Here is a 16,862-nt window from a genome sequence, read left to right as displayed (position 1 = left end):
AACCTCAAAACAAGTTTTCTTAAAAAATCACTCACATCATCCAATAATATGACGACAACTCATCTCATCTCATCTCCTATTCTTTAATTTCCTTCTTTTTTTTTCTAACCAAACAACCTCAAAATAAAATTTCTAAGAAATACATTTCATATTCTTTGATTTCCCTCTTTTTTTAGACAAACAAACAGCCCCTAAATGACAATTGGCTTCAATTTGGGGGAAAAAATTCTCTCAAGAACATTCGAGTTCTTTGAAATAGGGCATTAGATGAGAAAAGTTTAAAGCTGAGGGGGTTCTCGTGAGACACTCCATATTTGAGCGGTATGTTAGATAAAATAATTTAAGGGAATATGTGCAAAAAATCCAAAGTCCAGTGGGGTTTGTAAAATCGACTCTATTTCTAATAGACCATTCAAATTAATCATATGCATTGAATTTCATTGCATCTAACATTATAAAAATGGTAAGTTGCAAGAAATTAATATTATGCATAGTCTACTATCAACTTTTTCTTCCTTTTTTATTTGTTCCGACTTCTAAAAATTAATGATCATAAAGTTCATACGTTTGTTCAGACATGTACCTATGTGCTAATGTTTGTTCAGACACGTACCTAGGCGCTAATGTTTGTCCAGACATCAGAAGAATAACTTTTAAAAACACACTAGACCCTTAAGTAACTTTTGGAATTAAAAAAATCTTCCAATAAGTTTTTGCAATTTTCCAGGTAATCTCCTTAAATTAGAACTAAAATTTTGAACAATTTAAAAAAAAGGAAAGAAGAAGAAAATTATAGACCCTGACATGAATACGAGCAAGAGGAGAACAAATGACTAAGGGGCTGTTTGGTTGTAAGTTTTTACTATGTAAAAGGATGGAAAGTGTAAAAAAGTGGCTCCTAGTGTCAGCTTTCATCCTTTTCAATTGTTTGTTTGTAGTTATGAAAATAGTGTAAAGCGATTTATTATGCTGATGTGGTATGGATTCACAAATCCCTTTAAAATTGTCTGATTTTGAAGAAAAGCTGACATATGTGTTAGAAGTGAGGGGGCTAGGCCAATGGAATCGAGTAGGGATCACACAATAACCATTTTTACACTTTCCAAACAAGCAATTAAAGTAACATTTTGCAAACCAAACAAGCAATTTATGATTCCAACGAAATAAAAAACAAACAAATAAAAGTTACTCAATGAAATTGATGAAGTGGACAACAACTTTCCTAGTTGTGTCATAAGAGCCCGTTTGGATCGGGTATTTTGAAGGGGAAAGGAGGGGGAAAGCTGCCAATTTGGTAGTTTTCCCCCAAAATCGTCTCTATAATAGGCGATTTTTGGGGAAAGCTGCAAAAAAGCCGACAAATTGGCAGCTTTCCCCCTCCTTTCACCTTCAAAAAACCCGATCCAAACAGCCCCTAAATATACAACTTTACCAACAACAACCAAACAGCCCCTAAAGATGAGAGATTTTGTTTTTAAAGTTGAAATTGAAAGAAATAAAAGTTATAAAGGGTTTTTAATAATTTAAGGATACTTTGTTCTTTTTAACTAAGTAGCTGCACAAGCCACATCAGAGCGTAACGATGCTAATTTGAGAGTTGTTGGGGGGGTTTATTGTAAAAATATTGAAAATTCTTGAGGGTTTCAGTGTAACGTACCTTTATAAAAAGAATAAATTTTTACTGTAGACCCGAATGAAGTTTTAATTATCAAAATCAACCGTTTTTTTTAATTACCAAAATCGACCCGTTTTATGCCACGTAGGCTTAATCCCGTTTCCTAATTAGTCGGGGTTGTCAACCCCGACTGTTTAGGAGTTGTTAAACCCTAATTAGAAGCCTTAAAACCCGATTTGTAATGCCCTAAACAGTCGGGGTTGGCAACCCCGACTAATTATGAAACGGGATTAAGCCTACGTGGCATAAAACGAGTCGATTTTGGTAATTAAAAAAAGGTCGATTTTGGTAATTAAAACTTCATTCAGGTTTACAGTGAAAATTTATTCTCATAAAAATTTATGAGAAGCTCATGTAAATAAACGACATATTCAAGACAAGTGAATTCATTATGAAGGTTAAGTATGATATGAATAAATTAAATTATTATCATTAACATCCAATCACAGTACACTCTTAATCCGTCACAGTGATTACCTAGTACTAATAGCATCTCATATTTAAAACTCGAATCCAAATTTTGAACGGGAAGGAGAGATAGCGGGTCTCGGATGCAATTGTAGACAAATCATCCGACCCGAACGGTACCGACCCTTCTCCGGTTCTTATCTCTCGACTCCTGAGCACCCTCGAATTCCTATAAATAGAGTGCGAGGCCACAGCGATCAAAGCCCCAGGGGCGAGACGCTGCTCCGCGAACCGAAGACAAGAGGAAAATTTCTCTCCAAAGGTCTTCTAGGGTTTCGCTCGTTTCTAGGGTTTTCTCTCTCCTCGGTGATGGCTCGCGGCCGCAGAGACGACGACGAGGAGGAGTTCGACGAGGAGGAGGAGGAGGAAGATCTCGAGGAAGAGGAGGAGGAGGAGTACGGGGGGAAGGGCAGGAAGAAAAGGGGCAGATCTGATTTCATCGACGATGCCGCGGTTGAAGACGATGAGGAGGATGAAGAGGACGAGGACGACGATGATGATGAGGATTTTGGGGGGAGTCGGAAGAAGAAGAAGAAGAAGAAGAAGATGAAAGGGTCTGAGTTTATAGATTTCGAGGCGGAGGTTGACACCGACGAGGAGGAAGAGGAGGACGAGGATGCGGAAGACGGTAAGCTTTTGGTTTTTATTTAGGGATTCTGGCTCTTTATTGTTTTCTTTTGGTAAATTTTTTTAGATGTTTGCTGAAATTGAAGAATTTTTGGTGATTTAGGGCTTCATTAGAGACTATGCACAGAGAATAAAAAAAATTAGTTGGTTCGGGAGTTCTATTGTTTCTAACTGAATCTGCAATTATAATTGTTGGAAATTAGGGTTTCGGTCCTTTTAGCCAATTTTGATGAATTAGTTTCTTGTTTTTTACTTTTTTTGAGCTGAATTGAGGAAATTAGGGGTGGAGGACTTTGTTAGATAGTATTTGCACATACAAGAGGGGAAACTTGAGTGAGTTAGGGAGGGTTAGATTTGTTTATAACTGAATCTGCAGTGATGATTGTTGAAGATTAGGGTGTTGTTCTCTTGCAAGTGACACAATTTATCAGTTGTGTGCTCTAATTTTGCATTGATTGCTGATGGTTTGTATATACTTTTAAAGTTGGGAAATTTTACATTGCTTGCTAAGTTTCTCGGATGGTAGTTATATATTAAATTTGCCTTTGGAAAGAATAAGAACCCGAATGGCATATGATAAAGAAAAAGATAATGGAAGCAAAGACCTTTATGAGAGCAATGTGAGGTAGAATTGAGAATTTAAGAAACAAGAATGACTTTGGGGGAGACCGGAGTAGGAGGAGGAATTTCTTAGTTGCTCATTTTCTAAGCTTCCATTGATTACTAAATACAGACTATTTCGATATATTTTTTATTTGGGAAATATTATATTGCCTTTAAGTTTGTAGAATGATAATGAGAGACTAAATTGTCCTTTGCGTTCTGTGTAGAGACAAAAAGAGAGGAGAACCCTTATAACATGGAAAGAAAAAAAAGGAACCTAAACCTTTAGGTTAGGATTTGTGAGGATAATGTGAGGTGGAATTGAGAATTTAACTGATATATATTAACGCCGGGGGTGGTCAAGTGCTGCTTAATAACCAAGAATTTGTTCCCTTCTTTTTTTCCCCTTTATTAATATAATAATATTGGTCTGAATATAAATTATTGGGACCATCACTTTGGATTGAGCAGTCTATGCTCAATTATGATTTGGCTCTCAAAGTAGATAGTTTGAGTTATGGCACACATGCGTAAGATGGGGAAAAGGAAAAGGCAGCAAGGAATTATGAGTCAGGATGTAGTTATTGCTCTGTTTATTTGAGACTTCTCATATATATCTCCTCATATGCCATAAGCTATTGAAATTTTAAAAAGTTATAGAACTATTGTTACGGTATCTCTTTATGCTGATAGATCATCCACGTTATTATTTTGTTAGAAAGGGTAAAGGAATTCTTCGTGATATGTTTGTTCAGTCTGATCTAGAATGATGTTTTAGTCTTAAATTTAGAATGATCTAATGTGCTTATCGTCTTCTTATTGAAGTTAGGTTTATTCTTCACCCTTTGCGGAACATCAAGACTCAGAACATGAGAAATTTATATTGAACTTTATACTGTTTGGTTTTATGGATGAGTATCTGTATCACTTCTTGCATTCATTAGATCATGTTCTCACATCTAAATTCCAGGACATCATTTACATGTACAAGCATATTGCGTGTGTGGGTGTATTTGTGTTTGCGTATTCATGTACATTTGCTTGTGCAATAAGGAGATAGTGTTGATAGGGCTGAATCGAGTAAAAGGATACATGTCGTCAACCTGAGTGGACAGGATAAAGCGATGTCCTGCCTGTTGTTTATTAATGTGGCTAAGGATACATGTAGTCGGAAAATTGTGTGTTTTTGTGTTTATATATTAATGTACAGTTGCTAGTGCAATAAGGAGATAGTGTTGATAGGAATGGAGGAAAATGATACATGTAGCCAACCTGAGTGTGATGATAAAGTGTTGTCTTGCCTGTTGTTTACTAATGTGGCTAATTCAGATATGTTATACAGTAATATTCGCCCATCCTTTCCATTTAATGTCAATTACTTTTATGTGAAAATGTAGATTTCATAGACGATGGGCGTGGTGCTGACTTGGGAGAGGAAGAAGTTGGCAGAAGACCACACAGGCCTACAACTTTCTTGACGGAGGATCAGGAAGATGTGGAGGAGATGGAAAGGCAAGTTTATGAGAGATATGCTAAATCAAGTCATGTAGAGTATGGTGAGGAGGCCACTGAGGTTGAACAACAAGCTCTTTTACCCTCTGTAAAGGACCCAAAGTTGTGGATGGTGAAATGTGCAGTAAGAAATTTATTCTTGTAGTTCATTCTGAAAGAGTATCTCAAGTTATAGTCTCTTTTTTCTTCTCCCTCTGATGTTCTGCAACTTATTTTTGCATGTCAGATTGGTCATGAGCGTGAGACAGCTATTTGCCTCATGCAAAAATATATAGACAGACCCGAACTTCAGATCCGATCAGCAATTGCGTTAGATCACCTTAAAAATTATATATATGTTGAAGCCGACAAAGAAGCTCATGTTAAAGAGGTGTAAATTGTTTTCCTCCTTGTGTAACATGTATGGATGTGTTAGTTATTCTTTTTTGCTAAACTGCCAGCCTTGCTTTGCAGGCTTGCAAAGGTCTAAGGAACATATTCAATTCGGCCAAGGTGATGTTGGTGCCAATAAAGGAAATGACCGATGTACTTTCAGTGGAAAGCAAAATAGTTGATCTTGCAAGAGACACATGGGTTCGGATGAAACTTGGGATCTATAAAGGAGATCTTGCAAAAGTATGTATGTTGACACTTTCTTTTAGATCATATGGTTTTCCTTATGCATGTAGTATAGTTTCCTCTAGATCACACAGTTTTCTTTCTGTAAGCTTTCTGTGTTTCATTTTGCAGGTTGTTGATGTTGATAATGTGCGGCAGAAGGTGACTGTTAAGCTCATTCCGAGGATTGATTTACAAAACCTTGCTGCCAAATTGGTATGAGTAAATCAGTTCTGCCATCCCCATAGTTAACATCTATCATTTGTCTTAAGTTATGATTAGGTAAATCATTAAGACTTTTTGTTCATTTATAACATTGCTAGTTTGCACGCTGGTGGTTAGTTGTTATTTAGCTAGAGTTTTGCTTATGCGTTTTTTTGCATTTGAAATTTGGAAAACATGTATGTTTCTGCTTGTTGGTTAAGTCCTATAGTTCAGTCCAAAATTGTACAGTTATTATGAGTTGCAATTATGTATTGTCCAGGAAGGTAGGGATGTTGGAAGAAAGAAGGCATTTGTTCCACCTCCACGTTTTTTCAACATTGATGAAGCACGGTACTTCCACTCTTTCATGCTGGCTGAAATTGACATGAATTTGGTATTTGAGGAAATGAGAACTTAATTGTCGTCTGTGCTTTTTTTTTTCTTCCAGAGAAATGCATATCCGTGTAGAACGCAGGAGGGATAGAGACTCTGGTGAATATTTTGAAACGGTAGATAATATGATGTTCAAAGATGGATTTCTATATAAAACGGTGTCCATGAAGTCAATCAGTTCACAAAGCATACAACCTACTTTTGATGAATTGGAGAAATTTCGGAAGCCGGGTGATGATGCTGATGGTGATATGGCTAGCTTGTCTACTTTATTTGTGAACAGAAAGAAAGGTCATTTTATGAAGGGTGATGCAGTTGTAGTTGTTCGGGGTGATCTGAAGAATCTGATGGGCTGGGTTGAAAAAGTAGAGGAAGAGAATGTCCATATCAGGCCAAAGATGGAAGGGTTACCGGTAATTTCTTCTCTAATCACCTATTACTAATTACCTTATATATTCTTTTTATAGGCACGCTGCTTTACTTGTTTTTTGTATTTTCCAGAAAACATTGGCTTTCAATGAAAAGGAGCTCTGCAAGTATTTCAAGCCAGGGGACCATGTGAAAGTGGTCTCTGGTGTTCAAGAAGGAGCAACTGGTATGGTGGTGAAGGTTGAGGGTCATGTCCTCATCATTTTATCGGACACCACTAAAGAAGATGTAAGTGATAGTGATGCCTTTAGATGAGACAGAAGAGCGTATTTTAATGGCAGTGTAGTGCCTCTTATTAGCTTATTTGTCGTGCAGATCCGAGTTTTTGCAGATAATGTTGTAGAGAGCTCTGAAGTTACCACCGGAATCACCAGAATTGGCGACTATGAGTTGCACGATCTTGTGCTGTTGGAGTAAGTTATTCTATATGCATTGCAGTTGTTTGTTCTGCAAAGCAGGTCTAGATGTTGTTTTGTTGATCTCTTATGATCTATTGAACTTTTCTGTAGCAATATGTCTTTTGGAGTGATTATACGTGTAGAAAACGATGCATTCCAGGTAAAAAAGATACTAAAAGTTTCATGCTTTCAATGCGGATTATTTTTTCTTTCTGCTCATTGTAAGTGTGTGTAGGTACTCAAAGGTGTCCCTGATAGGCCTGAGGTCACGCTTGTCAAATTACGAGAAATTAAAAGCAAAATTGAAAGACGGTCAAATGCCCAAGATCGATCAAGGAACATGGTGTCCACTAAGGATATTGTGAGAGTTCTCGAGGGACCGTGTAAGGTGGGATTCACAATTATATTTCTGGTTTACCTGAACGCCTTGATACATTCTCTTTCTTACTTGTTTTTCTATCCTTAACTAGGGAAAGCAAGGCCCCGTTGAACACATTCATAGAGGAATATTGTTCATCTATGATCGCCATCACCTAGAACATGCTGGTTTTATTTGTGTCAAAGCGCAGTCCTGTATAGTAGTTGGTGGATCTCATAGGAACCGTGAAAAACCTGTATGCCTCTAATTTTCTCCAATTCAGTATTAGTTTATCCAGCTCTATCTTGACATCACAAACTAATGCCCACTTTGTTTTTATACAGGGTTTGAACACCTTAAACTCAAAATTGGAGAATTTGAAATCGCCATTTCGTGATTCTCCTGAAAGACCACCTAGAGGGCCTGCGGGAAGATGTATGTGTGTTAATGTTTTTAATGTAGAGTTGATTCTTTATGTTCATTTGCATCGAGCAACTTGTTTCGCTATTCAGTTATGTTAGCTGCCATATTAGCTTCAGAGTCAGTGGTCTTTTCATATTAATGTTAGCTGCCATATTAGCTTCACAGTCAGTAGTCTCTTCATATTAATTATGTCTAATGATGCCTATCTGAACTTTTATAGTTGGCGGAGGATTTAGGGGTGGTAGAGGACATGATCCTCTTGTTGGTAGAACTATTAAAATTCGATCCGGCCCTTTGAAGGGATATCGTGGTCGTGTGAAAGAAGTCACGGGCATATTGGTGCGTGTTGAATTGGATTCACAAATGAAGGTTGTTACCGGTAAGCCCACTGCACCAAGACCTACATGCTTAGGGAAAATTCAATTTGATATTATGTATTTACGTAACATCTTCACTAAACTTGTAGTTAATAAGAATGATATTGCTGATGGTGCTGTTCCTTCAACTCCATTCAGGTATTATACATTTCACTTAGCTTTGATTTTTTTTTGATTTTTTTTTTCCAATTCCTTTCCATTGAGTTTAATTGAAGACTAAACATTTTATCAGGGAGACCGCTCGATATGGCATGGGGAGTGAGACACCCATGCACCCTTCACGGACTCCGCTGCATCCTTATCAAACTCCAATGAGGGATCCTGGAGGTTTGTTCTCGGCATTTCTCTAAGATAATTTTTGACTTAATAATTCTAATTATGAAGCGTGATTATTTCTGTCACTTATTGATTATTCTTAGCACATTTCTTGGTGATATTGGGCCCTGTCTGGTTCGGGTCAAAGTAGAGGTTAAGATAGTCAAGAAGCTCATTTCTGCTGACCAATCTGGAAACACATGCACAGACGCAGAGCTCCCCACGTAGACAAATGAACATATTAGCTATTTTAGCCTTTTCAACATTTCTTAATGAAGGGCTTACAAACTCAGACCCCCCTTGGAACATCTCTGTAGCTTTTCATGTTATATGTCAAGCTGTCTTTTTAGATTCCTCCCATGATAGAGGAGTCTACTGAACCATCTCATGTGCATTCATTCTTGGAAACCCTTTTTGTGTTTTTCCTCCACTGAAAAGGGGGGGAAAAGGCTCTTTACTTGTTGATGTGCCTCAGCATATAGTCAGAACTTGTATCTTTCCTTCTCTGTATTTTCTTAATATGATTGACTGAAATAGGGTTGTCAGCATTGTTTAGTGGTATATTGGTATTTAGATCTTCTTTCTTATGTTATTACTTATCTACAGCAACGCCTATACATGACGGCATGCGAACTCCCATGGTTAATCGAGCATGGGCTCCCATGAGTCCACCAAGGTGTGTTCCCATTGTTTTATCTGATTACAGACATCTTGATTTTGTTTGTTGACTTAGTTTAATGTCTAATGTTCTCTATAAGGTGTTTTTTGAGCGCTTATTGGAATTAACGCTGTTTTTCATTATAAATTTATCTTAGCATGTTCTTCAAGTTTCTTTTAAATTACACGCCATGTTTCCATTAGTGCTTACTTATCAGAATTTAATTAGTTAATATCCCTTTTTTCTTTTCTTTTCTTTTTTTGGATTTTATACTTAATAGAATTGCACCAATTAGGAAAAGTGACAAGATTATAAATGATGGAGAAAGGAATAGGGCAGGCCTTAGAGCTGATTAGAAATTATTGGGAAGTATAAGATAATGATTAACTTAGTGGAGAGATAACCCTTAACAGAACTCAGTGGAAGAGTAGGATTAATAGCTGACCCCGAAAATCTGGGATAAAGGCTTAGTTGTTTGTGCTGCTGCTGCTGCTTTTTTTTTGTTCTTGTTATAGTTAGAAGAATAGGGATTAATTATCTCCTTAAATATGAAATCAGGGATAATTGGGAAGATGGAAACCCTGGCTCTTGGGGAGCAAGTCCACAATATCAGGTCCGTTGTTGTATCCGATTATAATTTTTTTTTTGCCTGCAATAATAACCTTCTTATTGGATGCCTGAATAATGCATGCATTGTTTCTCTTTCAGCCAGGAACGCCTACTGCCCGTCCATATGAAGCACCTACCCCTGGTTCAGGTTGGGCTAACACTCCAGGAGGCAATTACAGTGACTCGGGGATAACAAGAGAAGGCAGTCCACTATATGGTACTTTCTCAAATGAATGGATTTTAATTTCCTTATTTTTAATAGTCAGAAAAGTGTGGAAGGTCTAACTATAGACACATTATTTTCCCAGGAAGTGCTGTAAGCCCTTACCTGCCATCAACTCCTGGTATCCAGCCCATGACGCCCAGTTCTGCATCTTATCTTCCGGGTACTCCTGGCGGGCAGCCAATGACACCAGGAAATATGGGATTGGATATGATGTCACCGGCTATAGGTTTGGCTGCTTTATATTCTCGGTTCCCATAAATATTTGTGGTCCTTCTTTGAAATGCATCTCAGTGTTATCACTATGGCCTACATTTATTTACCTTTTTTGGCTACTTGCTTTAATATAGTATTTCTATGGATAATTGTCTTGATTAAATTTCATTGCTGACATATACTTAAACTGAGTATCTTCTTTGCTGTATATTTCATTGAGAATTGTTACCCTACTTTCAGACTTGTGTAAATGGGATATCCAGGAAATGCTAAGAAGGTGATAATTTCTGATAATTGTTGCTATTACAGCAGCAGCAGTAGCCACAAAAAATAAATACATAAATAAAAGAAAAAAATATTTTTTTTAGTGGATCAGATGTGGGCAAATTTCCATGCTTTTCTTTCATGAGTATGAACAGAAGTAAATTAACTGAAAGTTATGGAACAAGGAAGAAACGTGTATCTATGCTAATTAAATTGTCTGCATATGTAAACAAATAATAGTTGCAATACAGATAATGCCAGTAAACAGAAATTTAAAATGAAGCGAGGAGTATCTGTGCTATAAAAATAATCTTCATTCAGTGAACAATGATAAATGCAACATAGATGACATCGTTAAAGATCTTTAAGACAATAAATTTCACCAAAGCAATGAAAATTGTGCAGTCAGCTTGTCACTTCCTTTTGTTACCTAGGTTTTCACATCTGACAAGATATAGGAAGACAGGAAGAGCATGTATGATTCCTAAAATGAATATTGTGGATATCTGAAAGAGAAAAATAGGAAATAGCCAGGAGCAGCTAAGGAAAGCATAAGGGATACCATCATTACCACTTTCATTCACAAGCCGTAGTGGGATCTTGTATCATTTAATTGTACTTATTTGGCCTCCATTTCACTCAATGAACTTTTTTATGGCAAGAAAGACAGCCTCATCATGTACCTGTTCCAGGCGAGAAGAAATGCATGTTGTTCTATGTTCTACATCATTATCTCTGTTTTTAAGCTCAATTTATTTAGTAGTTTCTTTATGCAGCTAATTGCCAGCTGCTTCTGATACCACTTATGCAAAATTCCTTTTGAAAGAAATTGAGGTGCTCATATGATCTTGACCTCTTGCAAGTTGACTTTAAGGGTAGAATTCCTCTGTCAAGGAATTGTCAAAATTACCTGTATAATTTGTATGCTGCAAACTTGTTGGGTTTGTGGGGGCTTTTGATATCTTCAGCCATGTCAAATGGGGTATCACACAAACTCCCTACTATAATACTGCGGTATTCAGTAATATGAAGAGGTGTAACATATCTACTGTGCAGAATGTCTGAACACCTGGACTTGGTTAACCAAGAACCATAACATATTTGAGGGGATGACCAATGGATTGTTATATAAGGAACTGCAATTACGTCAAAGTTTTGGATATTGAACCCCATTTTCTCTGCTGATGCCCGTCATCCTAGTATTTTTGTTCACTGTAAATACCGATCAAGTGCTAGGTTCTCCAATTTCCATTTCTGTCCCAACTTCCGAATCATTTTTCCCCCTTATACTGAAAGAATTAGATTTATCACGGGTTGTTTAATTTCCAGTTGAACTTTGAAATGTGTAGACAATTGGACTCCAGCTCAAGGTGCAAATTTTAGCTAGTAAATGATGTATAGTAGATGCATACCGTTGGGCTGATAATGAAGAGTTTTGTGCAGGTGGGGAAGGGGAAGGAAACTGGGTAATGCCCGATATTTTGGTGAACATCATAAGGCCGGCAGAATATCCACATATTGGGGTTGTTCGGGAGGTGACAATGGTAAGTGCTCTGTCCTTACTTGCTGAAAAGTGCTCACATGCTTTACAAGCCCGATCATTGAGTAAAGAGTCTTTTTTATGTATACCCTGTAATACCCCCATCTCCAACCCAAAAGAAAAATTTGCAAACTACCCCTTGAATTATCAGTTTTGGAAAGAAAAACTCAAATCAACAAATTATCAACTTTGTTGAATGTGACTAGTAAATTTTTGACTATTTTGTTGAGATACTTCTACATTGCAGTTACAAACTAGCCTATTAAAGTTTATGATACGCTGTTTTGGGTTTTCTTTTTCCACAGTTGATGATTAAGGTTAGTTTTGTAAATTCTGAAATTTGGAGCATAGTTCAACTATTCATAATTTAAGGAGGTACATGTACAAAAGAAAACCCAAAAAAAAATCTTATAGAGAGCCATCTATAGGTTCCAACCTAGAATTTGAAGTCGGCGATTCCAGTGTTACAGTATTACGATTGCACTGATATTATATACCATGTTTCCTTTGCAGGATGGATCCTGTAGGGTTGCCCTCGGCTCAATGGGCGATGATGAGGTGGTGACGGTTCTACAAGGAGAATTAGAGCCCGTGAGACCGAAGAAATCTGATATAATCAAAATCACCAGCGGGGGTCAAAGAGGACTGACCGGCAAGCTCATTGGTATTGATGGTAACGACGGTATTGTGAAGCTTGATGATACATATGAAGTAAAGATTTTGGAAATGAGCAGCCTCGCTAAATTAGCAGCATTGTAGATGAGAAGAGAATGATTATTTATTATGTCAAACCTGAAGCTCTATGTGGAGCAAGAGAGTTTCAGTCCTGCCGTCTTTTTCTATATCGTGGTATTGCTTCACCTTGATGGATTAGCAAAACAGATATGGAGATATTTGAGCACACTTGTGTTGTATGTGTAGCGATGTTTTTATTGGGATGTAGATGTACGAAAGGCCTTTAATTTTTGTTTGGTAAAGGAGAAAGATGTAACATTAATCGGTATGATTTCTATAAGTGATTGATCAGTATGTCCCAATCTAAGCTCAATGTGGGTGATAGTGGTGCTTTCTCTGGCACGTTAACCTTAGTTTGGTAGTAAAGATGGAATGAGACCTGTTATCATGAGATGAGAGATCGAATTCTCAGTATGCCATCTTGCAGTTTGCCGGTGTTCTCGCTTTTGGGCGAGGCCGTAATACTTCCTGTCGCCCGTTGGTATTCTATCAAAGTTACTCCTTTTGATTTTCATATGGCACCTTCAAGTTGTACTCTTATCAAAACTATTCGTATGGAAATTGTCCCGTCCCCTTAAACCTTCTGTGAGATTCTGTTTGATTGTAATTTTCAAGAATCCTACGACCAAGGGGGTTGATTTCTGAATCTGTTGCATATGCGTGCATGTGAGGGATCAATACGTTACATGCCTTTATCCGAAGGTTGATTTCTAAATATGTCGGCGCAGAGCAGAGTACTACCTGTACATTGTAACTATGAACTATATACCAGACTGATGGCAGAGCAGAGTACTACCTGTACATTGTAACTATGAACTATATACCAGACTGATGACAGGCGTGTCATGTCGTTCATATTGCTGATCTCGGGGTCAGCAAAGTGTCATGAATCGAGAATTAGCCTAAATCCGTCAGTTCTGAACCGGGGGTGGAATTGCCCAGACGAGAACCGTATAGGCTCCGTCGGATTACTCGTCAAACCAGGATTTGTTCGAGACCGATAAACAGGTTGAGCTTCCATCAGATGAGACGGTAGACTCGGCAGTGGATATTCGCCATGATAGCTAACTCGAAAATGTTAGTTACTAAGGCAGAGTTTTCCGGGATGTGCAAGAAATTGTCAGAGACAGAATGTTAATACCTTGATTAAATTGGTGTTTACTTCTTACGTAGATATTTGAATCAAAACAGTAACTGATCAAAATCTGAAAGGAGAAAGAAATCAGCTGAGCAGGCTTGAAAGGAGAAAAAACGAGGTTTCAATCGTGCCAGTAATGCTTGCTAGCCAGCCCTAAGCGCTTCAGATCTTGCTCCTCCGTCATCCTCTATTTTGCCCACCACACCTTCTTCAGAACTAACTTATCTTTCTAATATTTTTTGCCAAAGAACCCCTCACATTATTATGCAATTTTACAAACAAACTCCTTTTTGCAGTGGTTTTTGCAAAAATAATAATAATAATAATAAATAAAACTCACTTGGTAGAATATTTGTATAAGCTTCTCTTCACTAGCTTTTTCTAAACCTTAACTGTATGTACTTCCTCTTATCAGGTCTAATCTGCTAAGCTTGGGGGGGGGGGAAACAATTTGTAAATTAATCCACATTACTCAATCTGCCAAAAAAATTACTTTATGAAGATACAACAAAAGATTTGTAAGGTCCTCCCTCACTAGCTTTTTGTAAACCTCAACTGTCTCTATGCACTTTCCTCTTGACAAGTTTAATCAGCTAACGCATTTGGCTAGGGGCTTCGAATATTTGTAGAGATTGATGAAGGGAGGGTGCCCATGCTGCCAAAAGGGTAGATCATTGAGGAAGTACAAATATTGCTCGAAATTTTGACTCTATTTGCATCATGGTTTAAAATTGCATCCGAGAAAATAAATAACACCCAAGAATTAGAAAACAACAAGAGGCTATCATATCATCAACATGAGCACGACATCTAAAATAACCTGAAGAACCATCTACAGAATGCACGTACATGAACAACATCAATAATCATCTATCGCAATTGAAACAACAAAATTATAACCAATAAAACACAAGACATCAAAACCTTGTTGGCTCCAAACTCATACTCACAACACAAAAGCCTTCGAAATCATGTCTTCAATCGGACCCTCACATTCAGAAATGCTGCATATTTTGAGTAACGGCAAATCATAAAAATATAACCAGCAGAATAGATAAGGATCAGAAATTTAATAGCGACTAGAAGATACCATCATAACATACAACATCATCAATCATCTACCAAAGTTGAAACAAATATATGATAAAGACAAATACTTTACCATATTGGCAATACAAAAGCCTTCAAACTCAATATCTTCAATCCGCAATTGTTTCAGGCCAATCTATTCTCCAAATCATGGTAATCATAAAAACACATCCAAGATTAAAAAAAAATAAATATCAACAAAAAGGTATCATGACATAAACACGAACATTTCAAACCACTGTCACCAAAATGCTCAAACGTAAATACCATCACCGATCCTCTACCAAAGTCGGAACAACAAAAACATAACCGATAAAAAAAAATCTCATGCCATATTCACAATACAAAAGCCTCCAATCTCATATTATCAACATCATAACTACTGTTCCCCACCAGTTATATTTGACAGTAAAAATACATCTAAGATCATGAATAAGGCTTAAAAATTAGACATGAAGAAAAGATATTCATATCACCAACATGAACATGTGACATAAATAAATCATCACCAAAATGCTCAAAGATGAATAACATCATAGATAATCTACCAAAGTCGAAACAACAAAAATATAACCCATTGACACAAAAAGACCATCCCACATTCGCAATACAAAACCTCCAAGCTCATATTTTCAGGGTCCTCCTATTTTCCTCCATCTGCCCGAAAACCTTCATCGCAATCACATTATCATCGAAAAACCCTCTATACTGATGCCCCTTTGGCACGAGCCTCCGATACTTCTCAAACTTCTTCTCCGCCTCCTCCTTCTTCATCATCAAACTATACACAATCCCTTCACATAAATACGGCCTAAAATCCCTCGGCTCCTCCTTCACCAACTCCTCATAAACCCTAATCGCCTCCTCATACTTCCCCTCACAAACCTTCACTTGTGCCTTCAACAGCTTAAAGTCCCTCAAATCCTCTCTCCTCTTTGCCTTCTTGCACATCTCCATAGCTTTCTCAACCCTCTCAAGGATCCCATCCAATCCCTCTTCGGCTTCTCGGTTCGCCATTATAAGCGCATTATAGGCCTCCACTGAAAATGGGTTTCTGTGGATAACCTGTTCGATGAAATGCCTAGCTGAGTTCACATCACCAGATTGGATGAGTAGGTGAGATTTCAATAGTTGAAGATCAAGGTCATCGGGCTCAAGCTCGATGAGGCGGTCGAGGACCGAGATGGCTTCGGGGATCTCGTTGGACTTGATTTTGACGTCGAGGAGGGGTCGAAGGGAACGGGGGTCGTTGAGATTGGAATCTAGGGTTTGTTCGGAATCGAGGAGGTCGTCGGTTAGGGTTAGGGTTTCGGGTTGGGGAATGGGGAGAGGGGAGGCGATAGCGGGAGAGGAAGAGGGCGGCGGCGGGCGGTGAGGGTGAGCGGCGGCGGGTTCAGGACGGTGGGGGGAGCAGCGGAGGACGCGGCGGCTTGAGATGGGGTTGCCGGGGTATGAGAGGGAGTGAGGGTTTGAGAGGGGTTTTGAGGGAAATTAGGGTTTTAGGGAGGAGAGGGTTTTGATGGGTAAAGGGCTTTAGAGGTGAAAAATCCATGGGTCAGAGTTCTGGGATTCTGTTGAATTAGGGTTTTGGGATTTTAGGAGAAGGCGGCCATGGCTGGAGCTCGGCAGAGTAGAGGAGCACGTAGTGTCTTTGTTGCGGTTTGGATTGGGGTTTTATCATAAGAGACCCTACAACTTTTCATATTTGTATATTACGCTCCAAAATATTCATATTTATTTTTTTGGGCTTTTTCGATATTGATCCCTTAATCACCGGTCTCTAGCTATAAGTCCCTCAATTTTTTATATTTTGATATTAGTCCCCCAAATTGCTTAAGTATGTCGATATTAGTCCTTGTGGTTAGATGGTGTTATAAATAATGGGAATATTCTGTTTAAGATAATTTTTTATTTGTAAGGATAGTTACACTCCCGATCTAATACCTAAACCCCCTTAAACCCAATAAAGACTCATGCCCGTTTTTTCATCTTTCTTCTCCAACAATAAAAC

General features: G+C 38.0%; 2 protein-coding genes across 2 annotated transcripts; one reads left to right on the top strand and one right to left on the bottom strand.

Moving 5' to 3' along the window:
* LOC109843714 (putative transcription elongation factor SPT5 homolog 1) lies at positions 2,335-12,937 on the top strand. The gene is made up of 22 exons (XM_020412667.1): positions 2,335-2,771; positions 4,771-5,009; positions 5,112-5,255; positions 5,339-5,500; positions 5,615-5,698; positions 5,967-6,037; positions 6,135-6,492; positions 6,581-6,736; positions 6,824-6,921; positions 7,018-7,066; positions 7,142-7,294; positions 7,377-7,520; positions 7,609-7,699; positions 7,908-8,066; positions 8,154-8,202; positions 8,297-8,391; positions 8,986-9,055; positions 9,596-9,650; positions 9,746-9,863; positions 9,955-10,098; positions 11,793-11,893; positions 12,403-12,937. Exons 1-22 carry the CDS (start codon positions 2,453-2,455, stop codon positions 12,646-12,648), a joined length of 3,105 nt encoding a protein of 1,034 aa, XP_020268256.1. The 5' UTR covers positions 2,335-2,452; the 3' UTR covers positions 12,649-12,937.
* Positions 15,194-16,204, bottom strand: LOC109843611 (protein SLOW GREEN 1, chloroplastic-like). The gene has a single exon (XM_020412556.1). It carries the CDS (start codon positions 15,866-15,868, stop codon positions 15,476-15,478), a length of 393 nt encoding a protein of 130 aa, XP_020268145.1. The 5' UTR covers positions 15,869-16,204; the 3' UTR covers positions 15,194-15,475.

Source organism: Asparagus officinalis, chromosome 5 (assembly GCF_001876935.1).
Source record: "Asparagus officinalis chromosome 5, Aspof.V1, whole genome shotgun sequence".
Lineage (NCBI taxonomy): Eukaryota > Viridiplantae > Streptophyta > Magnoliopsida > Asparagales > Asparagaceae > Asparagus > Asparagus officinalis.
This window is presented reverse-complemented; position numbering and strand designations above follow the sequence as displayed.